Raw genomic sequence first — 26,196 nt, forward strand, 5'->3', positions numbered from 1 at the left:
CAGGGAGAGGACCGGGAGGAGGAGGCTGAAGGTTGGACAGGGTAGGAGAAGGCACTAGGTGGACGGGCACTGAATATGTTATGGTGGAATGGGTAAGGACTGAATAGTATGTCATTCTAAGGGCTTGTCTGCTCTCTACCTCTGTCTCACTCACTCACATTATATCTGTGTCTCTCTCATGTCTCTCTCGTGTCTCTCTCTCGTGTCTCTCTCTCTCGTGTCTCTCTCTCTCTCAAGCAGCCTTAGGGGGAGGGATGGACAGACAGGAAGGAACTGAAGCCTCCTCATCACTTTGCTTGTGTTTCAGTAGTGTTTGTCAGGAGTAATGGGAGTAGGGAGGACAAAAGAGAGAGACACACATGATAATTACAATACTGAGAAGTGCCTCTTTATCAGAAGCTGTTTTTGTGTGTGCCTGAGGGTGTAACAGCTTCTTTCTGTCATTTTCAGCCTCTATGGATCCCCCAGCTCCCTCTAAAACTACACCCTCCTGCCTATATCTCTTGTTCTCTCTCTCTCTCTCTCTCTCTCTCTGTGTCTCTCTTTCTGTTTACCCCTCTTTCTCTCACACACATTCATTGACAGAAGTAGTTGGTCTTGCTGAGTTTCAATGACCGGTGAGTTCTCTTCCTCAGATGGGATAGTGAACTACTGTCTGGGCTGTTAAACCCTCCCCTGGGATGGGTGTCCTCTCCCGACAGGCTGGGCTGGCTGGTGGATGGAGAAGAGGAGGAGGAGAGAGAGGTCAGGCAACAGGCATCCTGTCAGTCTGGCCTCTCAGAGGGTCCACAGTGGCCAATTAGTGAGGAGCCTGAGAGTGCTTTGGCACGGCAGGTTCCCGGCTAGGACTCACACCCGCATTATAGGGGACGGGGCTCTGTGTCTGATATAACATGCCCAGTGCTGAGCCCGTTAGCTCACATAGACGCACACACAGTCGAAGAGTTACACATCTGTCTAAAACCTGTTACCTGATCTCCGATCTGTTTACTCTTGCTAATGAGAGTGGATCTGAGACGTCTTTTAATATGGATTCTGTGCATTTCAGTGATTTTGTCTGGATCTTTCCGCGTCCACAGCTACAGGGTGCTGATGACAGCTAAAATGCTTCTTCCCTCGGTGAAACACTGCTGTGCTGAGTGGTGAAGTGGGTATTTGATGTTCAGGGTTTTCTATTACTCCGAGGGTCTGTCTACAATCTCCAGTTGTGTCCTGTGTGATTTCACTCTTCAGTGTCAGTCTCATTGCAGAAGTAGTTTGCTGAGAGGGTATTTATTGCCTTGTATGGCCGATTCCACGCCAGCGTAGGCGGAAAACATTTTTGGGGAGAAGTACTTTTGAGATATTAATATTCATTGTTTTAATGTTGAATAAATGAATGTGAAAATGTGTATTTCAGAATCTAGACATACCCCATATTATGAGGAGTATAATGACACTAAGATGTTGTCTGTATCATGTACGGTTCACAGATCATAGGGTCTTACAGGAGGCATGAACATGTCTAAAAAGGGCCTAAAAGGGCCACTTTCATGTTTTTTTTCTCACAAATGGTTTGTGATACAAATGTAAAAAGCACGTCAAACGTCCTTCCTCCCAATGACGTTTCTATGTGAAAATTGCCAGAACAAACTGACATAACAAAATGATTCATTGGGAGGAAGGATGTCTGGAATCGCCCAAAATCCATCCTGGGGCCCAACCTGGGTGCACCTTTTGGTTTTAGTCCTAGCACTACACAGCTGATTCAGTGACAAACTCATCATCAAGCATTGGTTATTTGAATCAGCTGTGTTGTGCTAGGGCAAAAACCAAAACGTACAGTGCATTCGGAAAGTATTCAGACCCCTTGACTTCCAAATTTTGTTACATTACAAACTTATTCTAAAATGGATTGAATCGTTTTTTTCCCCCTCATCAATCTACACGCAATACCCCATTTTTATTTTATTTCACTTTTATTTAACACGGCAAGTCAGTTAAGAACAAATTCTTATTTACAATGACGGCCTAGGAACAGGGTTAACTGGGTTAACTGCCTTGTTCAGGGGCAGAACGGCAGATTTTTACCTTTTCAGCTCGGGGATTTGATCTAGCAACCTTTCGGTTACTAGTCCAACGCTCTAACCACTAGGCTACCAGCCGCCCCTAATGACAAAGCAAAAACAGTTTTTTAGAAATGTTTGCAAATGTATAAGAAATAAAAATCTGAAATATTACATTTACATAACTATTCAGACCCTTTACTCAGTACTTTGTTGAAGCACATTTGGCAGCGATTACTGCCTTGAGTCTTCTTGTGTATGACGCTACAAGCTTGGCACCTATATTTGGGGAGTTTCTCACATTCTTCTCTGCAGATCCTCTCAAGCTCTGTCAGGTTGGACAGGGACGTCGCTGCACAGCTATTTTCTGGTCTCTCCAGAGATGTTCGATCCGGCCTCTGGCTGGGCCACTCAAGGACATTCAGAGACTTGTCCCAAAGCCACTCCTGCGTTGTCTTGGCTGTGTGCTTAGGGTCGTTGCCCTGTTGGAAGGGGAAGCTTTCCCCAGTCTGAGGTCCTGAGCTCTCTGAAGCAGATTTTTGTCAAGGATCTCTCTGTACTCTGCTTCGTTCATCTTTCCCTCGACCCTGACGAGTATCCCAGTCCCTGCAGCTGAACATCCCCACATCATGATGCTGCTACCACCATGCTTTACCGTAGGGATGGTGGGAAGTTTCCTCCAAACATGGCGCTTGGCATTCAAGCCAAAAAGTTTAACCTTGGTTTCATCAGACCAGAGAATTTTGTTGCTAATGGTCTGAGAGTCCTTTAGGTACCTTTTGGCATACTCCAAGCGGACTGTCATGTGCGTTTTACTGAGGAATGACTTCCATCTGGCCACTCTACCGTAAAGGCCTGATTGGTAGAGTGCTGCAGAGATGGTTGTCCTTCTGGAAGGTTCTCCCATCTCCACAGAGGAACTCTGGAGCTCTGTCAGAGTGACCATCGGGTTCTTGGTCACCTCCCTGACCAAGGCCCTTCTCCCCCGATTGCTCAGTTTGGCCGGGTGGCCAGCTCTAGGAAGAGTCTTGGTGGTTCCAAACTTCTTCCATTTAAGAAAGATGGAGGCCAATGTGTACTTGGTGATCTTCAATGCTGCAGAAATGTTTTGGTGCCCTTCCCCAGATCTGTGCCTCGACACAATCCTGTCTCGGAGCACTACGGACAATTCCTTCAACCTCATGGCCTGGTTTTTGCTCTGACATGCACTGTCAACTTTGGGACCTTTTATATAGACGGTTGTGTGCCTTTCCAAATCATGTCAATCAATTGAATTTACCACAGGTGGCCTCCAAGTTGTAGAAACATCTCAAGGATGATTAATGAGAACAGGATGCACCTGAGCTCAATTTCAAATCTCATAGCAAGGGTCTGAATACTTATTTAAATACGGTATCTGTTTTTTAATTTTTTATAAATTTGCAAGCATTTCTTAAAAACCTGTTTTCGCGTTGTCGTTATGGGGTATTGTGGGTAGATTGTGGATTTATGTATTTTTAAGAATATTTCTGTTATGTAACAAAATGTGGAAAAAGGGAAAGAACTTTCAGAATGCACTGTACACCCAGGGCAGGACCGAGTTTGGGAAAGCCAGGTCTATAGTATGTAATACTATTGAATTTCTGTCATCGTAAGTAATTGTGGAGGGTTGAGAAGTACATTCAATTTGATGGAGCTCGTACAAGTGTGACTGCAGTTGAATTATTCTGCTGCAGTAAATCATTTAACTTGGTGGAGAGCAAGACTTGTGTACTGCATCTGTCTGTTTACCTCTGTGTGAGCTTTGGTGTGAGTACTTCTGTGTGTGTCTCTGTTTAGTGAGTGTGAGAGTGTGTGTGTGTTTCTGAATGAGCTTTTGGAGCTGACTCGTTGGGTGTGATCACGTGTTCTGCTCTGTTTGCCACACAGACAAGACGTGGAGGCTCTAGAATCTAGGTGTGTGTGTGTGTGTGTGTGCGCGCTTCTGTGTGTTTGTGTTAGGGTGCTCTAGTGTATCCTACCTAGATGATTTGTAATACACTCATGTTATTGCCCTTTATCAGTGATGCTAGCACCTCTCCTGACCTTGTGTTCATCACAGCCCTCACATCCCCTGTGGAGCGAGACTGGCTTTTCAGAAGACAAAAAGGCCTAGAGAGAGAGAGAACACACGCACGCACACAGCGGTGAATAACAATGGGTGCTATCTCTAAGGTTCAGCCTGAAAGTCTTAAATGTCAGCATCACTCCTGTGTTGCAACACGTTCTAGGGCAATCGTTAGCTGCACAGAGGAGATCGATAAACACAGGCATCAGTTCGATTGAGATGTGGGGCTGATTATGAGGCGGACACCCAATCAAAGACAGAATCTTAGTACTTTCATCCATCCAGTTGAGAATAGATATTACTGATTGAGTGTCCTCCCAGGGAAATCTCTTTCTGACAGAGTGCTGATTGTATTTACCCAGGAGGCGGTTCTAGGACGTAGTTTGGGCTTGATGTTGTTGACCACTTCGAGCTAGAAGGAATCCTTATCTCCAACAGGCCTGTGGACGGACAAGACGCTGTGTGTGTATTTAGTTAGCTGTGGAATGATGTTTGTCCACGGGAGTGTGTGTTGCAACACTCCTCTCTGCAGGTCTGCGTGCCCACCCCTGGAGGCTGGCCACTGGGGGCATTCACTAAGACTGGCATCCTCAGGGGAGAATTGCTGACCATTGTCTGCCTATCCAATTTGGAATAAGGACAAAAAATATCCTTTGTTGTTCGGCTTTTACAGCCGAAAGATCCTCAACCACATTTCCAATCCTGTCTCAGGTGTGAGATTCTGTTGAGCTGCACACTACATGGCTCATTCAGATGTACATTGAACTGTTCATTTGAATGAAGGCTCTGATTTGCCAAATTCATAAGGGCATGTGGTAGCGCTCCAGAGTGGCATTAGTTCGACTTAATCATGCCACACATTGTGGTTGGCACTTATGACCAATTTGTGACTTCAATCGGTGTCCAGACAGTGCCTTGTATTGCCCAGACTTCCTTCCTCATCTAATATTAATAAAAAAGTTCTGGATGGTTATTCTCACAACTAAAGGCTAGTGGTGTGTGTTGGATCCGGCAATGCGTCTGGAGAGAAATGCCAATGTCCATATTGACATGACCAGACAAGTCAAAAACAAACCTTCCCTACATGTGTAATTTCACCTATGCTTCCAATCCCTTACAAAGTGCCAGGGCGGCATAGCATGATGCCTGTCCTCAAATTGTCTTCGCGTGATTTCATCCAGCCGCCTGGAACAAGATCCACCAGATGGAATTTTAATTGAACCCTGGTAGACGAAGGCTCCGTACTGGAAGTACAGCAGGTTGTCATTTCAACACCTTAGTCTCAACGTCCTCCCAGTTTGATAGAAGCTGGGCTTTTTGTTATGTTAAAATGAGTATGCAGACGTGTGTCCTGGTGGGAGAAGAGAGGGACGGAGAATATAGGGAATGTGTGAGTTTGTCCTCTGGCTTCATAATGTGGAAGGACATGCTTTTGTGTGTGTTGGAGTTGGAGACTGTCTCCATTTCCTAGTTTGTTTATCTCTCTCCATCTTGCTAGGCGATGTGGTGAGCATACCAATGGAACCTCGTTGCAGTGTGACATTTCTCAGTCTTTCAGCGACACACAAAGATGGAAACACATTCTCACTCATACCTTGTCTCTCTCTCTCAACACCCACACACACACACACACACACACAAGCCGTCCTCAAGGGGGAGAGTTTCTATCAGCCTCATAGCCGCCGGTTCTCTCCACCACAACGCTCCCTTCAGTGCTCAAGACGGCTGCAGTCAGAAAAGAGAGAGGGAGAGAGAATGGAATGAAAAGACAGGCGGAAAAAGAGAACATTTTCACGCTGATTCTATTTTTAGACTTGCTCCGTTTCGACACTCAGGATAAGATCTGAAGACGTATACACGGGCAACCGTCTCGACAGAAATGAGTACAGGAAGAAAGAAAGTGACGAAAAAAACACCTCAAACAAATGTTGGAAAATGGAAGCTTTGCAGCCAAACTTTTCCATTTCCCTGTTCAATACAGTCTAGAGTTCTAACCCTCCCTCGTTCAAATGGAATGAAACAAGTCGTATGTTTCTTTCTCCGTTGTGGACACGGCTACTAATTGCCTATTAGCTGAGTATTTTCTGCACAGGTCTCTGTTGTATCGTTGCTCCCTTTCACTAGTCCAGGGGTGTCAAACGTACGGCCCAATCCGGTCCGCGGGTGGTTTGAGTAAAACAATTAATAAAGAAATAAAATACAATTAAAAAAATATTAAAAATCAATATACTTTAAAATAACTAAAACCAAATGGGAACTGTGTAGGAATGAAAATGGACCTACATTTATACAGTTTCTTGACTGTGTCTAGCTTGCTAAAAATCACCAAAATTAAAGTTAGACAGACGGGGAGTATCAAAACTCCCAAAATGAGGGATAGAGGACTATTTTTAGCAGATTTTTACGTAGAGCAAATATAACTAAATTTCAGTGTGGCCCTCCGGACCTCGGTGAAGACCTGCAGCCCCGCAGGCAAAAAGTGTTTGACAACCCTGCTCTAGTCAATTTTCAGCTATGTTTTAATTATGTTGTAGCATCTTTCGACGAGTACCTACCTCTGTTGTTTTGTCCGTCCTTGTCTGTGTCCGTGTGTGTGTGTGTGTGTGTGTGTGTGTGTGTGTGTGTACAGTATCCATCGATTAACGCATGATGTGTTTGTACAGTCCCTAACAGCATCTCCTCCTCTCTCCTCTGTGTTGTAGTGGTCAGCAGGCCTTCCTCCTGGAGAATGTTCCGTGTGACAACGCCAGCTGTAAGGATGTGGGCCGCATGTTCCGTGTTCACTGGGACCAGTCTGACCTGGGGGCCATCCCCGGGGCCGCCGTCGCCACCTTCTTCGACATCTATGAGGATGTGAGTACATCCTCCTATCTCTCTCTCTCTCTCTCTCTCGCTCTCACTCTCTCCCTCTCGCTTCCCCCTGCCACCTTATTTGACATCTATGAGGATGTGAGCACATCCCCCTATCCCATTCTATTCCTCTCCTCCTCTCTCTCTCTCTATCTCTCTCACTTTCTTTCTCTCTAATTAGCCCAGGCTCCTGTCTTTACGCCTCGACACTGTAACACAAACAAGGGCTCTGCTCATTTAAAGGAAGACCACTGGTGACCTCGGGCTCCCGCGTCTCATCATTAACCAATTAACCAGCAGCAGAGCTGTTACTACACCAGCTGAGACTGGGAGACTGGCAGACTGGCCGCTCTCAATGACTTTAGTATTGCCGTTTTTTCACTCTGTCTTGTAGTCTAGATCCCACCAGCAGCTGTGTTTACTGCTGTGGATAGGTCAGGTTAGGTCACCCTGACCTTCATCCAAGTTTGTCATGTAGTCTCATTTACATCATCGCAGAGCAGGGTTTAGTGGGATTTTGTTTCAATTTGTATGACAACCTCCACAAATTCCAAGTTTGAATGGCACAGAAATCCATTGGGGAGGGTTTTCATTTTGTCTGCAAGAATTGACTCTTTGTGTCTTCTAGTATGTGTCTTCTAGTATGGTTAGTCTTGTTAATTGTCCTGTTTGTGGGTGGCTCTGGATCCTCTTTTGTCACCAGTCTCCCTGAGAGGCTTTAGCGGCGGTAGCGACATGAGGCTGGAAATGGCGCGCTCATGAGGCACTCTCTCCCACGCTGGCAAGCAGATTACGGCAGCTTCTCTCTTTCCTAATCCCACTCTGGGCCGACGGAAGGGTGTGCCAAGATGAGCTTGTCACTGCAAGGCACAACTAGCGCAGGATGCCAGCCCGGCCCTGGCACAGTGAAGCGACAGGGCCTGACAGACAGAGCACGGTCATTGTCCCCTTAGGAGCCCAATCAGCTCACAGCACAGCCCCCCTCTGAGATGAGATGTGTGCGGTCGAGAGGTGTAGATAAGACGGGTTGGGCCCATCAGCTCTTCAGGAGATTTGGAGAGTGAGATCTGCTGCATCTCAAATCTGGTTGTTTTAAAAAAAAAAATCTTTAAACAGACACGTAGCTTTCATCCTGACCAAGATTCACCATCTGGGACAGCTTACGTCTTATTTAGTCAAAGTTTTCCTCCACTCCTCCCTCCCCATCCTTCTTCCTGAGAGCTCTGTCTCGCTCTGACTTAACCCATCACTGCCTGCCTCCCGGCATCCCTCTCTTTCATTACCGCATCCAAGATGGCCTTGCCTGCTTAGAGTTTACATAATCAATGTGTTTGTTTTGGCTGTGTGATTTATTTATGATATGTATTTTAGTGCGATATGCCCTGTCTCCTCGTTTCCGTGGAGGGAGTAGTTATCCATCTCTATATCTATATTCCACTCCCGTCTCTGGGAGTTGGCTCATTTTCTCTGTAATTCCCTGACAAAGAGTGTGAGAGGAGTGCAGATAACTGCTGTAATGGAGGATCTGTTCTCTATCCATAACGGGGATGAAGTGGTACATCAGAAGAGACCATCAAAGAAAGCTTTGCCTCCATTTCCTTTTTGTTCGTCATGTATTACCATTTTCTCATTTGCAGGGAATATTGGATATGATCGTGCTCAGCAAAGAGGAGGGGAAAGAGGGCTTCGCCATCCACGCTTTGAAGAACAACTTTGAAGCCGACGCGTACTTCGTCAAAGTGATTGGTGAGTCGGAACTTCTCACCTTCTGCAGGTAGCGTGCGCGCGTGTGTGTGTGTGTGCGCGAGTCCATGTCTGTGAACATCCACGTTTGTATGCGTGCTTTGTATTCCTTTTCTGTGCACACGCCTTTTGTTTCTCTCCAGTTCTGTTTAGACTTGACAGCTCTGTTTAAAAACTTTTCATGTAGATCTCCCCTTTTCATCACCGCATAATTTTATGCACTCCTCTCAGCATTAGGCCGGAGAAGAGCACATGAGGTTTTTATATCGGTCTGTTTTCAGGATATCACAAGAACATCCTTATTCCCTGAGACTTGAGTCGGCAGCGGTGTATACGCTCTGATGACTGCAGGCTACATCCCTATTAGTTTGCATTAGACAACAGCACACGCATCAATACAAACACGAATGACTGCAGGGCATGCATCTCCCAGCATCCTTTGGGTGTTTTAACTGAACTCCTCACCTCATTCCTCTGTGTGGCCCCCCTCCCCAGCCTAGAAGAAAGAGTAGCAGTGTGGCTGTAGTGATGGCTGACATTTGGGAAGCTGACATTTTGAAAAACGGAAAGTGTCCGACTAAAAAGCTACTTTCATGCCATTTAATCCTGCCTGCTGGGTTTTAATTAAAGGCGAAGCAGTTATTTCCTTCTCCTTCATTCTCTCGTCCCATCTCTCCCTCCACAGCCCCACTGGTGGGCTGCTTTAGTTTGTGAGCTATGACTGCTCCTCTGCCTATAACGTCAGGCCCAGACGCTGAGACACTCCCACATTTGCACACATACACAAACTTTCACATGTACACTCCCTCGTCTCACATGACTGACCCCAGTAGGATTTGTCCTCTTCTCTTTTCTGAGCTGTTGGTTGTTTCTCTTCAGTAAAGCACTGGTAGATCAGCAGTGTGCTGAAGTCGTCAAGTGGCCGGAGAGGGAGCAAGCACTCTGGTAATTAACTACGAATGTCAAACTACCGCCTGTGCCCTCTTGCTCCTGCTGTGGCGTACAGTACGCGTCAAGTAGCACACTGAGTAGTGCGTGCTCGCGCGCCTCTGACGGCGCACGCCGGGAACCCAGAGAGACGAGCTCTGTCCTCCTATTGCTCTAACATATTCCTCCCATCTGCAAGAGCGCTCGGAGCAGCATGGATATCCTCCCTTGACAAGCCAGTCTTGGTGTCACACAATAACCCACTGGTGGGCATGCAGAACAAACTCTGCTGTCTCGCAGTTCAGCTGTGACTGTTTGAAACGCGAGTCCCGTCTTCCTTCCCTCCAGCCCTCAGCATGAAGAAAGCCTGTGAACGTAGTAATGGGGGAGGTGTTTGGAAGGATTATGGGTAGATAAACTGTGTGTGCAGTGAAAAGATGGGCTGGGGTTCACTCCCACTCTGACTGTGTTGTTGTGGTGTTCAGAGGGATGGTGTCAGGGGGTTAGAGAGGGAGGGAATGGGAGCAGATGAGGGATTTCAGGTTGGGATTGATTGACAGACTTGCTAGTGTTGGACATTGAAGGTGGGCATTGATGGAGGAAGAGCAGGTGATTCATCTGGCCCTAATGGAAGTACAGTAAGGACAACAGTCTCTGGGTTTCTACCAACATGCAATCAATAATGGATGTGGTGTTTCTGCCAAGTCCCATAGGGTGACTTTTGACAAGGCTCAGACTCGAGCAACTCCACCCTCCTCCCCTTGTTGGTGTGTTGTACGTCAGGTGGTGACAGGAGCTGTTTTCCGCCGGCTTCAGATCCCCTGAGCTCTTATCGAGCGGCCTCACTGTGGTATTGACTTTAAGTCTGGGTCACTCACAGGATGAAATTATAAGATAAAGGCCCACGGTGGGACCCAGAGACACAGCTAATTGCTGCATTCAGCGCCCAGCCTAGGCCCAGCATTGATCTTTTTAAACTCATCTTCAAACTGCACCCGCCTCTGGTTCCTGAGGCTCCGGTGCTATTATGGTTAACGTGCCGGCGCTCGGTAGCTCGCTGCAGAGTCTGACTGATATGCTTTTGTCTCCATTGCACCGATGACACTCTTTTATTTGCCTATAACAGGGTATATTTATATATATACCCTGTTATAGGCAAATAAAAGATATTTGCCTATAACAGGGTATATACACTGCTCAAAAAAATAAAGGGAACACTTAAACAACACAATGTAACTCCAAGTCAATCACACTTCTGTGAAATCAAACTGTCCACTTAGGAAGCAACACTGATTGACAATACATTTCACATGCTGTTGTGCAAATGGAATAGACAAAAGGTGGAAATTATAGGCAATTAGTAAGACACCCCCAAAAAAGGAATGGTTCTGCAGGTGGTGACCACAGACCACTTCTCAGTTCCTATGCTTCCTGGCTGATGTTTTGGTCACTTTTGAATGCTGGCGGTGCTTTCACTCTAGTGGTAGCATGAGACGGAGTCTACAACCCACACAAGTGGCTCAGGTAGTGCAGTTCATCCAGGATGGCACATCAATGTGAGCTGTGGCAAAAAGGTTTGCTGTGTCTGTCAGCGTAGTGTCCAGAGCATGGAGGCCCTACCAGGAGACAGGCCAGTACATCAGGACACGTGGAGGAGGCCGTAGGAGGGCAACAACCCAGCAGCAGGACCGCTACCTCCGCCTTTGTGCAAGGAGGTGCACTGCCAGAGCCCTGCAAAATGACCTCCAGCAGGCCACAAATGTGCATGTGTCTGCTCAAACAGTCAGAAACAGACTCCATGAGGGTGGTATGAGGGCCCGACGTCCACAGGTGGGGGTTGTGCTTACAGCCCAACACCGTGCAGGACGTTTGGCATTTGCCAGAGAACACCACGATTGCCAAATTCGCCACTGGCGCCCTGTGCTCTTCACAGATGAAAGCAGGTTCACACTGAGCACATGAGCACATGTGACAGAGTCTGGAGACGCCGTGGAGAACGTTCTGCTGCCTGCAACATCCTCCAGCATGACCGGTTTGGCGGTGGGTCAGTCATGGTGTGGGGTGGCATTTCTTTGTGGGGCCGCACAGCCCTCCATGTGCTCGCCAGAGGTAGCCTGACTGCCATTAGGTACCGAGATGAGATCCTCAGACCCCTTGTGAGACCATATGCTGACACATGCACATTTGTGGCCTGCTGGAGGTCATTTTGCAGGGCTCTGGCAGTGCACCTCCTTGCACAAAGGCGGAGGTAGCGGTCCTGCTGCTTGGTTGTTGCCCTTCTACGGCCTCCTCCACGTCTCCTGATGTACTGGCCTGTCTCCTGGTAGCGCCTCCATGCTCTGGACACTACGCTGACAGACACAGCAAACCTTTTTGCCACAGCTCACATTGATGTGCCATCCTGGATGAACTGCACTACCTGAGCCACTTGTGGGGGTTGTAGACTCCGTCTCATGCTACCACTAGAGTGAAAGCACCGACAGCATTCAAAAGTGACCAAAACATCAGCCAGGAAGCATAGGAACTGAGAAGTGGTCTGTGGTCACCACCTGCAGAACCATTCCTTTTTTGGGGGTCTTACTAATTGCCTATAATTTCCACCTTTTGTCTATTCCATTTGCACAACAGCATGTGAAATGTATTGTCAATCAGTGTTGCTTCCTAAGTGGACAGTTTGATTTCACAGAAGTGTGATTGACTTGGAGTTACATTGTGTTGTTTAAGTGTTCCCTTTAATTTCCACCTTTTGTCTATTCCATTTGCACAACAGCATGTGAAATGTATTGTCAATCAGTGTTGCTTCCTAAGTGGACAGTTTGATTTCACAGAAGTGTGATTGACTTGGAGTTACATTGTGTTGTTTAAGTGTTCCCTTTATTTTTTTGAGCAGTGTATATATATATATATGCCCTGTTATAGGCAAATAAAAGAGTGTCATCGGTGCAATGGAGACAAAAGCATATCAGTCGGACTCTGCAGCGAGCTACCGAGCGCCGGCACGTTAACCATAATAGTAACATTTATTTATATATATATATAAATAAATGTTACTCTCCTTTTTCTCTCCAATTTCGATCTTGTCTCATCGCTGCAACTCCCCAAAGGGCTCGGGAGGCGAAGGTAGAGTCGCTGTCTTCCCGAAACATGACCCGCCAAACCGCGCTTCTTAACACCCACTCGCTTAACCCGGAAGCCAGCCACACCAATGTGTCGGAGGAAACACAGTTCACCTGACGACCGAGGTCAGCCTGCAGGCGCCCGGCCCGCCACAAGGAGTAATTAGAGCGCGATGAGCCAAGTAAAGCCGCACCAGCCAAACCCTCCCCAAACCCGGACGACGACGGGTCAATTGTGACTAGCCCTATGGGACTCCTGGTCACGGCCGGTTGTGATACAGCTCGGGATCGAACCTGGGTCTGTAGTGATGCCTCTAGCACTGTGATGCAGTGACTTAGACCGCTGCACCACTCGGTAGGCCCTATTTTTATTTTATTTCAATGTTTTTATGAATTTCGCTCGCAACAACAGAATGAACTACTATTCCTATGGTAAAGAAGAGGATAATATTTCTAATGGTGTCAACTTCATTTCTCAACTCCTAATTTTGAGCAAGTTACACTAGTATCTGACATAGGCTTTGAAAAAGCACCGGTGAGTAGGCTACCAGTGCCGCTGGCTGCTGGTAAGCTTTCTTGACATGGACATACAGTACCAGTCCAAAAATTGGACACCTAGTCATTCCAGGGTTTTTCTTTATTTTTACTCTTTTCTATATTGTAGAAAAATAGTGAAGACATCAAAACTATGAAATAACATATGGAATCATGTAGTAACCAAAAAAGTGTTAATTTGTGGAATTTCTTTCCTTAATGCATTTGGGCCAGTCAGTTGTGTTGTGACAAGGTAGGGTTGGTATACAGAAGATAGCCCTATTTGGTAAAAGACCAAGTCCATATTATGGCAAGAACAGCTCAAATAAGCAAAGAGAAATTACAGTCCATCATTACTTTATGACATGAAGTTAAGTCAATTCGGAGGACCGCCACAGGAAAGGAAGACCCAGAGTTACCCCTGCTGCAGAGAATAAGATCATTAGAGTTAACTGCACTTCAGATTGCAGCCCAAATAAATGTTTCACAGAGTAAAAGTAACAGACACATCTCAAAATCAACTGTTCAGAGGAGACTGCGTGAATCAGGGTTTCATGGTCTAATTGCTGCAAAGAAACCACTACTAAAGGACACCAATAAGAAGAAGAGACTTGCTTTGGCCATGAAACACGAGCAATGGACATTAGACCGGTGGAAATCTCTCCTTTGGTCTCATGAGTCCATATTAGAGATTTTTGGTTCCAACCGCCATGTCTTTGTGAGACGCAGAGTAGGTGAACGGATGATTTCCGCATGTGTGGATTCCACCATGAAGCATGTAGGAGGAGGTGTGATGGTGTGGGGGTGCTTTGCTGGTGACAGTCTGTGATTTATTTAGAATTCAAGGCACACTTAACAAGCATGGCTACCACAGCATTCTGCAGTGATACACCATCCCGTCTGGTTTGCGCTTAGTAGGACAATAATGTGTTTTTCAACAAGACAATGACCCAACACACCTCCAGGCTGTCTAAGGGCTATTTGACCGAGAAGGAGAGTGATGAGTGCTGCATCAGATGATCTGGCCTCCACAATCACCCGACCTCAACCCAATTGAGATTGTTTGGGATGAGTTGGACCGCAGAGTGAAGGAAAAGCAACCAACAAGTGCTCAGCATATGTGGGAACTCCTTCAATACTGTTGGAAAACCATTCCTCATGAAGCTGGTTGAGCGGATGCCAAGAGTGTGACAAAGCTGTCAACAAGGCAAAGGGTGACTGCTTTGAAATATGTTTTGATTTGTTTAACACTTTTTGGGGTTTCTACATGATTCCATGTTGAATTATTTCATAGTTTTTATGTCTTCACTATTATTGTACAATGTAGAACATAGTCAAATGAAAGAAAAACCCTGGAATGATTAGCGGTGTCCAAACTTTTGACTGGTACTGTACATATTTTGCTGACCTTTGTGTAACCAAAGCTGCGCTTAGCTGCTCTTCCGATTTTATAATGTCGGTAGCTCAAAATAATGAAAAAGGATCTACCAAATCTATTCATTTTAAAATGTTGATTACTTCTCCTTTGCAATTATTATTCACCTGGTGATTTTGGGCAAATGCGTGATGGGGGTCCCTGGGTTGCCAGTTTGCCTGGGAGGGGGTCCCTGGGCAAGAAAAGGTTGATGACCCCGGCCTATAAAACTGGCTCTAACTATTGCCTCTTTGAAGCCAGTGTTAACTCAAACTGGCCCTTCAATTAGGAGAGTTAATCAGGTAGCTGAGATTGATCAGGTCGCTGAGCGTCACAACGGGACCCAGGGAAGATGATACCCAGACGTTAGGGGAGAACAGGAACCATCTACCTCCGAAAGCCATGTGTTATCCCTCTGTTTTTACTGAAGAATTAGGTAGTGTGACACTGGTCCTACATTGTCACAAGTGTTTACTTCAGTGAACTAGCCTAGTTCAGCAGTCATATCCTCATGATCTACTTGAGGATTAATAAAAAGAAAGAGATATTGAGAGATTCAAAGTCGAAACGTTAGAAAAGGGTTACAGAGATTGTGTGTGTCTACATGCAGGTCTATATCTGTGTGTGAGTGTGAGTGACAGACAGAACTATGTGAGCTGATTACGTTCTCCTCCTCTCTAGTTAGGATGCAGATTCGCTGCATTGAGGAACATCTGCAGGCTTTGTTCAGTCCAGTACACATCCTCCTTTCCCTTTCTCTCTCCGCCTCTGCCAAGCTGTCAGTCAGGAAGTAACCACCCTCACTCACATTTCAATTCAGCTCAACAGATAAGGGAGCTTTCATAGAGACATTGCTCTCCGCTCTCTTTTGGAATTTGAAGACATGAGTCCATATTTCTGGAGGTTTTTCTGCTGGTTTATTGGTTGTTTCTGCATTCGGTGTGTAATATTTAGTGTTGAACTAAAATATACAGAATTAAACTCACAATGGAGGCACACATGTAAAGGGCTCAAACAGGCACATAACAAATGTGAGAAGAAGATTCGGAAAACAAGGATATAGTAGAAAAATATATAGATTACTGTGTTTCCTCTCTCCGGTTTTACAATAGCTGTCAATCTGACACAATTTTGAAAGTACTTCGAGGGTTACCATTTTGCAGAAGGAAACTTTTCTCCCATGTCCAGTAGTCATCCGTTGACTTTGGTCTTAAAGGTCTTCTGACTACTCCACCACCCTCATATATAATGCATCTCCAGGAGTACAGATGGGATATTTCATTTCATGTCTGCAGCCTGCAGATGATTGACAGCTGAAGCTCGTCCTTCAAATAAGCCTCAAACAAAGGTAGTTGAATGATGTCAGAGCAGCAGGCTGGGTATGACTATGACTTACCATTAGATCAGTTCAACATAACAGATCACTAGACTTCAAAACCGTCTGGGAGGAGATTGACATCATACACTTCCTTCGTGGATTACTCAACTATGAGCAGGTGGTCATCCTGAAGACAGGTAATAGTAAAATACAAACGGCAGCGGGTAGAAAGACTGTGTGTGTGTGTGTGTGTGTGTGTGTGTGTGGGGCGGCAGGTAGCCTAGAAGTTAAGAGCATTGGGCCAGTAAAAGAAAAGGTTGCTGTTTCAAATCCCCGAGCAAACTAGGTGAAAAGAATCTGCCGATGTGCCCTTGAACAGGGCACTTAACCCTGATTGCTCCTGTAAGTCGCTCTTGATAAGAGAGCCTGCTAAATGACGAAAATGTCAATGTGTGTCACTGGCTGTCTGGCAGATGTGAAGCCTAGGGTCAACACCAGCCCAGATTAGGCCTGAGGAAAAAGAAAGCAGCATCACGGGCTGCTCAGCTGTCAGTGTAGGACTGCTCAGCTGTCAGTGTAGGACTGCTCAGCTGGCAGTGTAGGACTGCTCAGCTGTCAGTGTAGGACTGCTCAGCTGGCAGTGTAGGACTGCTCAGCTGGCAGTGTAGGACTGCTCAGCTGGCAGTGTAGGACTGCTCAGCTGGCAGTGTAGGACTGCTCAGCTGGCAGTGTAGGGCTGCTCAGCTGTCAGTGTAGGGCTGCTCAGCTGGCAGTGTAGGGCTGCTCAGCTGGCAGTGTAGGGCTGCTCAGCTGGCAGTGTAGGGCTGCTCAGCTGGCAGTGTAGGGCTGCTCAGCTGGCAGTGTAGGGCTGCTCAGCTGGCAGTGTAGGGCTGCTCAGCTGGCAGTGTAGGGCTGCTCAGCTGGCAGTGTAGGGCTGCTCAGCTGGCAGTGTAGGGCTGCTCAGCTGGCAGTGTAGGGCTGCTCAGCTGGCAGTGTAGGACTGCTCAGCTGGCAGTGTAGGGCTGCTCAGCTGGCAGTGTAGGGCTGCTCAGCTGGCAGTGTAGGGCTGCTCAGCTGTCAGTGTAGGGCTGCTCAGCTGTCAGTGTAGGGCTGCTCAGCTGTCAGTGTAGGGCTGCTCAGCTGGCAGTGTAGGGCTGCTCAGCTGGCAGTGTAGGGCTGCTCAGCTGGCAGTGTAGGGCTGCTCAGCTGGCAGTGTAGGGCTGCTCAGCTGGCAGTGTAGGGCTGCTCAGCTGGCAGTGTAGGGCTGCTCAGCTGGCAGTGTAGGACTGCTAATTGATTTGTAGCCGCTGGCGTGTCGTGGTGACATAACATGTGGCTTCCCCCTGTCAAGAGGCAGCCAGGCCTGCTCCGTGTGTGACGTCATCTGACAGCTTGGAGTGGCTCTTCTTTTCTTGTGACGTTGGCTTGGTTTCCATGGTTCCCTATGATTTTACCTCTTTTTATGACGATGATGATACGGAGGCGGTTAAATGTAGGAGCCGTCAGACAGCATTTCCAGGGTAGGATCTAGGGGGACTGGACTGGTGGAGGATTTGAACATGCTTTGACAGTAGTTGGGCCTGGGAAGGCAGTTGTCAACCCAGATCAGCTACAGGCTCTCATGCATGTACACTACAGTACCCTGCTGTTCTGTTAGCTCCACTCTACAGTCCTGGAACAGAGTCTCATTCAGGGCACATCAACAGCACCATGCAGCCCTGAATTATGGTGCTGTCAGATTGCAGGTCAAACTGATGCAGCCAAGAACAGAGAGAGGGCATCTCCCACAGCTCTCATTAGGATGTCAGAGATGGCTCAGACATCTGGCCTCGCGCGCGTGTGTGTGCGTGCGCATGATGTTATTTCCTCTGAGCCCATGCTGGTGTCCTGCTCAATGAAGTGGAACGATGAACCGGACACTCAGTCCCTTATCAACCCATCTGTCTGATAAGTCTACAGCCCATGCACCGGCCTGGCGGCAAAGTAGCAACATGCCACCTCCTAAAACATTACAGCATGATAGCAGGGTGACATAAATCCTAACACAACAAGAAATCCCACCTAACTCATGGCGACAGCCAGCAACTGAGATAGCTAAGTTCTCATTCTGCTCCATGGTCTCTCACATGCACAGACATTAAAGGAACAAACCCCAAAGCCTTCTCGCCAAATGACGATCATGTAAAGCCCTCATGAAGATGTCGTAATGTGCATTGGATGAACAAAAGTCTGCATTGAATCCCTTATCTCTACTATAGGCTATATGAAGCTCTTGAACTAAGCTCTGGCATTAAATGAACACATTATCCATCGGATGAATCCACAAAAATATATATATATATTTTTTAATAGGTCTTTAATGTTTATATTTATTCTCCTCTAAAGCTGCTCTCTTAGCCGACCCTGTGGGTTCTGTATGTCCCACACTTCATTCTCGAGACTATCGCATCACATCACTAGACTGGCACATCACTCTCTACAGTCACTTTATAGATGGAGGATCTTCATTTGATCACAATTTTGTTGCTGAGATTTTTCCTGCACAGCAGGAAATGTTTAATTTATTTAACCTTTATTTAACTAGGCAAGTCGGTTAAGAACAAATTCTTATTTACAATGACGGTCCTACCAAAAGGCAAAAGGCCTCATGCGGGGACGGGGGTCTGCAAAGCGTATAGTGTATTTGAGTTTTAAAAAGGCTTATAAAGTTTGTAATTTCCACTTAGAAATGTCAGACTTGATTTGCCCAAACAGAAATTGTAATAACCCCTTCAAAAATGTCCATTTAAGGCTCCTCCCGAGTGACGCAGTGGTCTCTGTGCCACTGGAGATCCCGGTTAGAGTCCAGGCTCTGTCGCAGCCAGCCGCGACCGGGAGACCCATGGGGTGGCCCAGCGTCGTCCGGGTTAGGGGAGGTTTTGGCCGGCAGGGATGTTCTTGTCCCATCGCGCTCTAGCAACTCCTGTGGGGCACAATGCACGCTGGCACGGTCGCCAGGTGTACGGGGTTTCCTCTGACACATTGGTGCGGCTGGCTTCCGGGTTAAGTGGCTATTGTGTCAAGAAGCAGTGCAGCTTAGCTGGGTTGTGTTTCGGAGGACGCACGGCTCTCGACCTTCGCCTCTCCCGAGTCCGTACGGGAGTTGCAGCGATGGGACAAGACTGTAACTACCAATTGGATACCACGAAATTGGGGAGAAGAAAAAAAAAACATTAAATATAATCCACATAATAATTCACATTTCCTGTTGCTATAAGATTATTTTCCTGCTGTAGCAAACTGGATCAAATTTAAGATCCTACATCTGTACACACAAAGAACACACACTAGTACACAGGCCCAGATGTACACAAGCAGAATACACTGACAGTCCATTTCATCCTCCACCTCCATGGGCAAGTCCTGTTGGGGAGCTGCCGTCGCCCTTGTCGCAGCTCCCTCTGACAAATAGCTCTATCCAATAGAGTAGAGGCAGCAGACAAGTGTCTGTGTGCACAGTTGTGGATTTCTGGATAAACCCTGAATATTTACTGTGTTGGCGGTCCCAGGTCTGTATGTGACCCTTGGTACCTGTTGCGAATGAGTTTAATGAATGACAACAGAAGAGAAAAAGTGAGAGAGCTGCGAATAAAGACTAGGTTTTTAGAAGGAAAGGGGGTTGCTCTGTGAGAGTCAGAGAGGGAGAGTTGTCTATCCAAGCACACAGAGAAGCATCCACATCCTGGAGCAGTAGTAGCATGGCCAGTGATTCGTGAAGGACAGCGGCGAGGCACAGTCACTGACGCTCCCCGTCTTTGTCTCTCTCCCTGAGCCACGCATCACTGCCTGTGTCGGGCACTTTATGGAGTCTCCATTGATTGGATTTACCCATTCTACTAACCAATTTACGACACACTCACAGTCCCCATAGTCCTTTAAACAAGCCAGAGATGTTGCGCTAGCTCCTCTTCATAGTGGCTCCACTAGTGACTAGGGATCAGATCTTTGTTGTTATGATCCTTTGGAAAGAGAAGGGTTTCTAATCCAACCTCAACACCACGGGTCAGTGTGGATTGGAATGAACTTGGCCTTCTGGGAACTTGGCATGGTGAGAATAGTAATACAGGTTACATTTTAAAATATATATTTTTATATTTTTTATATAAGAGTTCGAAAAATCGAAATGAATTTGGAGAGAGTAGCCTTAGTTATATGAGATGGGTTCATCCCAAGCAGAGACTGGGTCAGTGTCAAGCATGGTTTTCAATGAGCAAACAGTAACACCCTTCTGGGTTTAGAGGCCCAACGTTTTATGATCTATTGATCTGCTCTGTCCCCTGCACACGGCTGACAGGTGTTGGACCTGATCCCAGGCCCCGGTTTCCCAAAAGAATGTTAAGGCTATGTTCATCGTTAGAACAAGTGAGCTCAATGGTTTTAACAATGAATTGGGCCTGAAGATGCTTTTGGGAAACCGGGCCCAGGTCAGTGTTTGATCAGATGGATATCTGCGTTCTCATGTCCTGAATAGGGCTGTAACCGATGAAATCAGCAACAGAACATGTTTCCAAGACGGCGTAGCAGTGTAGACGTCTTTGTCCTGTCGTGTCCCGTGTCCCTTGTATATATCTTTTTACATCTTTTTCTTCGCATATCTTTTAAAAATACTTTCTTAAACCTCAACTTCTAAATACTCTCCTGCAACCCGCCTCACCCAATGTGGCGTGGATCTGCTTTTTTTCTAAAGTATTTCTATTTACTTCTGATCTGGAATCCATCTACTGAAGATAGCCAGCTAACTGCCTACCAGCTATCAGTTAGCAAACCATTGCTAGCGGTCATCAGCTAACCTTTAGCTCGGAAAGCTCTCGCTAGTTCGAACAACGTGACTAAAACCAGAGCATAACGGACCTATTTCTCTCCATATCCCCGGATTCCTACCGCAAACTCTGAACATTTTCATCTGGATCTTCGCAACTAGCTAACCACAATCCCGGGTGACCACTCCTGGCTAGCGTTTCCATCCCGCAGCAGGCACCGGAGCAGGCACCAATTAGCCTGAAGCTAATTGGCTAGGGCTCCTGTGCTACCACTGAAGCCCACTCCTGGGCTACAAGACCCGGACCCATTTACTGCCGGTACGGAGCACGGAACCCCGCCTATCCTCTACGACTGGAATACCGACATAATCTGCCCGGGGACTCCAACAGGCCCCTCAGGCGTGACGCCCGCTGAAGGCCCATTCTACTAACCTACTAGGCCTGTTAGCTACCTAGAGCTACCTGGAACCCTACTAATTCCACGACTGGTCTATCGACGTCACCGCACGAAGAGGCAAAAACAGACTTCCCCCCCATCGCGACGTCCCCCAAAGGCTAACTTGCCTGCCCCGGTCTGCTAACTGCTAGCTTATCTTGCAGCTAGCGCAGCCAGGAAGCTAGCACCAGTAAGCAAACACAATTCTACTATTCACAACCTCTCTTTCGCCATCGCTATCCGGCTTGGATTCTCTGTCGACACGACCACGTCTGGTTTGCAGACGTGCCCTCAACCGGTGCCCTCAACCGGCCTCCGTCTGAGCAGACCCCCTCCGTCTGAGCAGACCACCCCCCCGGGCTACTAACTTTAAACGCGTGCTAGCTTAGTGGAGGCCTCACTACTCCATCTACGGCTGCCCCCTGGACACTATGATCACTTGGCTACATAGCTGATGCCTGCTTGACTGTCCATTAATTCACGGTACTCCATTCTGTTTATTTGTGTTTTATCTGTCGGCTCTGTGCCTTAACTCAGGATCTGTGTGTAGTTAATCCGACCCTCTCTGCCCAGTCGTCGCCATTTTTACCTTGTTGCTGTGTTAGCTGACTAGCTGCTGTTATCTCACCTGCTATTTTAGCTAGCTCTCCCAATCATGACCTGCTATCACTTTACGCCTTATTGTATGTCTCTCTCAAATATCAATATGCCTTGCATACTGTTGTTCAGGCTAGTTATCATTGTTTTGGTTTGCAATGGACCCCGTAGTTCCACTCTCCGTACCTCTGATACCTCCTTTGTCCCACCCCCAACACATGCGGTGACCTCACCCATTGAGACCAGCATGTCCAGAGATACAACCTCTCTTATCATCACCCAGTGCCTGGGCTTGCCTCCGCTGTACCCGTGCCCCACCATACCCTGGTCTGCACATTATGCCCAGAATCTATTCTACCACGCCCATAAATCTGCTCCTTTTATTCCTTGTCCCCAACGCTCTAGGCGACCAGTTTTGATAGCCTTTAGCCGCACCCTCATCCTGCTACTCCTCTGTTCCTCGGGTGATGTGGAGGTAAACCCAGGCCCTGCATGTCCCCAGTCACCCTCATTTGTTGACTTCTGTGATCGAAAAAGCCTTGGCCTCATGCATGTCAACATCAGAAGCCTCCTCCCCAAGTTTGCCTTACTCACCGCTTTAGCACACTCTGCCAACCCTGATGTCCTTGCCGTGTCTGAATCCTGGCTTAGGAAGGCCACCAAAAACTCTGAGATTTCCATACCCAACTATAACACTTTCCGTCAAGATAGAACTGCCAAAGGGGGAGGAGTTGCAATCTACTGCAGAGATAGCCTGCAAAGTTCTGTCATACTTTCCAAGTCTATGCCCAAACAGTTCGAACTTCTAATTTTAAAAATTAATCTCTCCAGAAATAAGTCTCTCACTGTTGCCGCCTGTTACCGACCCCCCTCAGCTCCCAGCTGTGCCCTGGACACCATCTGTGAATTGATCGCTCCCAATCTAGCTTCAGAGTTTGTTCTGTTAGGTGACCTAAACTGGGATATGCTTAACACCCCGGCAGTCCTACAATATAAGCTTGATGCCCTCAATCTCACACAAATCATCAAGGAACCCACCAGGTACAACCCTAAATCCGTAAACATGGGCACCCTAATAGACATTATCCTGACCAACTTGCCCTCCAAATACACCTCTGCTGTCTTCAATCAAGATCTCAGCGATCACTGCCTCATTGCCTGTATCCGCCTCGGGTCCACGGTCAAACGACCACCCCTCATCACTGTCAAACGCTCCCTGAAACACTTCTGCGAGCAGGCCTTCCTAATCGACCTGGCTCGGGTACCCTGGAAGGATATTGACCTCATCCCGTCAGTTGAGGATGCCTGGTCATTCTTTAAAAGTTACTTCCTCACCATATTAGACAAGCATGCTCCGTTCAAAAAATGCAGAACCAAGAACAGATATAGCCCTTGGTTCACTCCAGACCTGACTGCCCTCGACCAGCACAAAAACATCCTGTGGCGAACTGCAATAGCATCGAAGAGCCCCCGTGATATGCAACTGTTCAGGGAAGTCAGGAACCAATACACGCAGTCAGTCAGGAAAGCAAAGGCCAGCTTTTTCAAGCAGAAATTTGCATCCTGTAGCTCTAACTCCAAAAAGTTCTGGGATACTGTAAAGTCCATAGAAAACAAGAGCACCTCCTCCCAGCTGCCCACTGCACTGAGGCTAGATAACACGGTCACCACTGATAAGTCCGTGATAATCGAAAACTTCAACAAACATTTCTCAATGGCTGGCCATGCCTTCCACCTGGCGACTCCAACCTTGGCCAACAGCCCCGCCCCCCCCGCTGCTACTCGCCCAAGCCTCCCCAGCTTCTCCTTTACCCATATCCAGATAGCAGATGTTCTGAAAGAGCTGGAAAACCTGGACCCATACAAATCAGCTGGGCTTGACAATCTGGGCCCCCTATTTCTGAAACTGTCCGCTGCCATTGTCGCACCCCCTATTACCAGCCTGTTCAACCTCTCCTTCGTATCATCTGAGATCCCCAAGGATTGGAAAGCTGCCGCTGTCATCCCCCTCTTCAAAGGGGGAGACACCCTGGACCCAAACTGTTACAGACCTATATCCATCCTGCCCTGCCTAGCTAAGGTCTTCGAAAGCCAAGTCAACAAACAGATCACTGACCATATCGAATCCCACCGTACCTTCTCCGCTGTGCAATCCGGTTTCCGAGCCGGTCACGGGTGCACCTCAGCAACGCTCAAGGTACTAAACGATATCATAACCGCCATCGATAAAAGACATTACTGTGCAGCCGTCTTCATCGACCTGGCCAAGGCTTTCGACTCTGTCAATCACCATATTCTTATCGGCAGACTCAATAGCCTCGGTTTTTCTAATGACTGCCTTGCCTGGTTCACCAACTACTTTGCAGACAGAGTTCAGTGTGTCGAATCGGAGGGCATGTTGTCCGGTCCTCTGGCAGTCTCTATGGGGGTACCACAGGGTTCAATTCTCGGGCCGACTCTTTTCTCTGTATACATCAATGATGTTGCTCTTGCTGCGGGCGATTCCATGATCCACCTCTACGCAGACGACACCATTCTGTATACTTCCGGCCCTTCCCTGGACACTGTGCTATCTAACCTCCAAACGAGCTTCAATGCCATACAACACTCCTTCCGTGGCCTCCAACTGCTCTTAAACGCTAGCAAAACCAAATGCATGCTTTTCAACCGTTCGCTGCCTGCACCCGCACGCCCGACTAGCATCACCACCCTGGACGGTTCCGACCTAGAATATGTGGACATCTATAAGTACCTAGGTGTCTGGCTGGACTGCAAACTCTCCTTCCAGACTCATATCAAACATCTCCAATCCAAAATCAAATCTAGAGTCGGCTTTCTATTCCGGAACAAAGCCTCCTTCACTCACGCCGCCAAACTTACCCTAGTAAAACTGACTATCCTACCGATCCTCGACTTCGGCGATGTCATCTACAAAATAGCTTCCAATACTCTACTCAGCAAACTGGATGCAGTTTATCACAGTGCCATCCGTTTTGTTACTAAAGCACCTTATACGACCCACCACTGCGACCTGTATGCCCTAGTCGGCTGGCCCTCGCTACATGTTCGTCGTCAGACCCACTGGCTCCAGGTCATCTACAAGGCTATGCTAGGCAAAGTGCCGCACTATCTCAGTTCACTGGTCACGATGGCTACACCCACCCGTAGCACGCGCTCCAGCAGGTGTATCTCACTGATCATCCCTAAAGCCAAAACCTCATTTGGACGCCTTTCCTTCCAGTTCTCTGCTGCCTGCGACTGGAACGAATTGCAAAAATCTCTGAAGTTGGAGACTTTTATCTCCCTCAACAACTTTAAAAATCTGCTATCCGAGCAGCTAACCGATCGCTGCAGCTGTACATAGTCCATCTGTAAACTACCCACCCAATTTACCTACCTCACCCCCATACTGCTTTTATTTATTTACTTTTCTGCTCTTTTGCACACCAGTATCTCTTCTTGCACATGATCATCTGATGATTTATCACTCCAGTGTTACTCTGCTAAATTGTAATTATTCGATTTATTGCCTACCTCATGCCTTTTGCACACATTGTATATAGATTCTCTTTTTTCTACCATGTTTTTGACTTGTTTATTGTTTACTCCATGTGTAACTCTGTGTTGTTGTCTGTTCACACTGCTATGCTTTATCTTGGCCAGGTCGCAGTTGCAAATGAGAACTTGTTCTCAACTAGCCTACCTGGTTAAATAAAGGTGAAATAAAAATAAAAAAAATAAAAATGTACCTTTCAACATGGGCAGTATCGATCCCATCGACCACAGAGGTATAACCCAACAAATTGCTCCACGTATAGGTCAAAGGGCCTCATCTCAAGGCCTCCTGAGTGGCGCTGCGGTCTAAGGCACTGCAGTGTTTGAGGCATCACTGCAGATCCGGGTTCAATCCTGGGCTGTGTCACAGCCGTCCGCGACCAGGAGACCCATGAGGCGATGCACAATTGGCCCAGCGTCGTCCGGGTTTGGGGAGGCTTTGGCCGGCCGGGATGTCCTTGCCCTAGCGCCTCCTGCGGCGGGCCGGGGGCATGCACGCTGACACTGTCGCCAGTACGGTGATTCCTCCGACACATTGGTGCGTCTGGCTTCCATGTTAAGCGAGCAGTGTGTCATGAAGCAGTGTGGCTTGGTAGGGTCATATTTCGGGAGGGTGCAAGGCTCTTGACATTGGCCTCCCGTGTCCGTACGGGAGTTGCAGCGATGGGACAAGAATATAACTACCAGTTGGATAACACAAAATTGGGGAGAAAAAGGGGTCAAAAGTACAAAAAAAAATTAACAATTGCCTCCCTTCATTCCAATGTCAGACACAT

The 26,196-nt window shown here is 47.3% G+C and overlaps 1 protein-coding gene across 1 annotated transcript in view; it reads left to right on the top strand.

Annotated features, from left to right (window-relative positions):
• Positions 1-26,196, top strand: part of LOC129854150 (T-cell immunomodulatory protein-like) — a 129,987-nt gene that overhangs the window by 72,241 nt on the left and 31,550 nt on the right. The window contains exons 11-12 of the mRNA XM_055920911.1: positions 6,834-6,984; positions 8,619-8,727. Of these exons, the coding sequence (XP_055776886.1) occupies positions 6,834-6,984; positions 8,619-8,727 (260 nt within the window). The remainder of the gene's footprint in view (positions 1-6,833; positions 6,985-8,618; positions 8,728-26,196) is intronic.

The sequence above is a fragment of the Salvelinus fontinalis genome, chromosome 4, assembly GCF_029448725.1.
Source record: "Salvelinus fontinalis isolate EN_2023a chromosome 4, ASM2944872v1, whole genome shotgun sequence".
In the NCBI taxonomy this organism is placed as follows: domain Eukaryota; kingdom Metazoa; phylum Chordata; class Actinopteri; order Salmoniformes; family Salmonidae; genus Salvelinus; species Salvelinus fontinalis.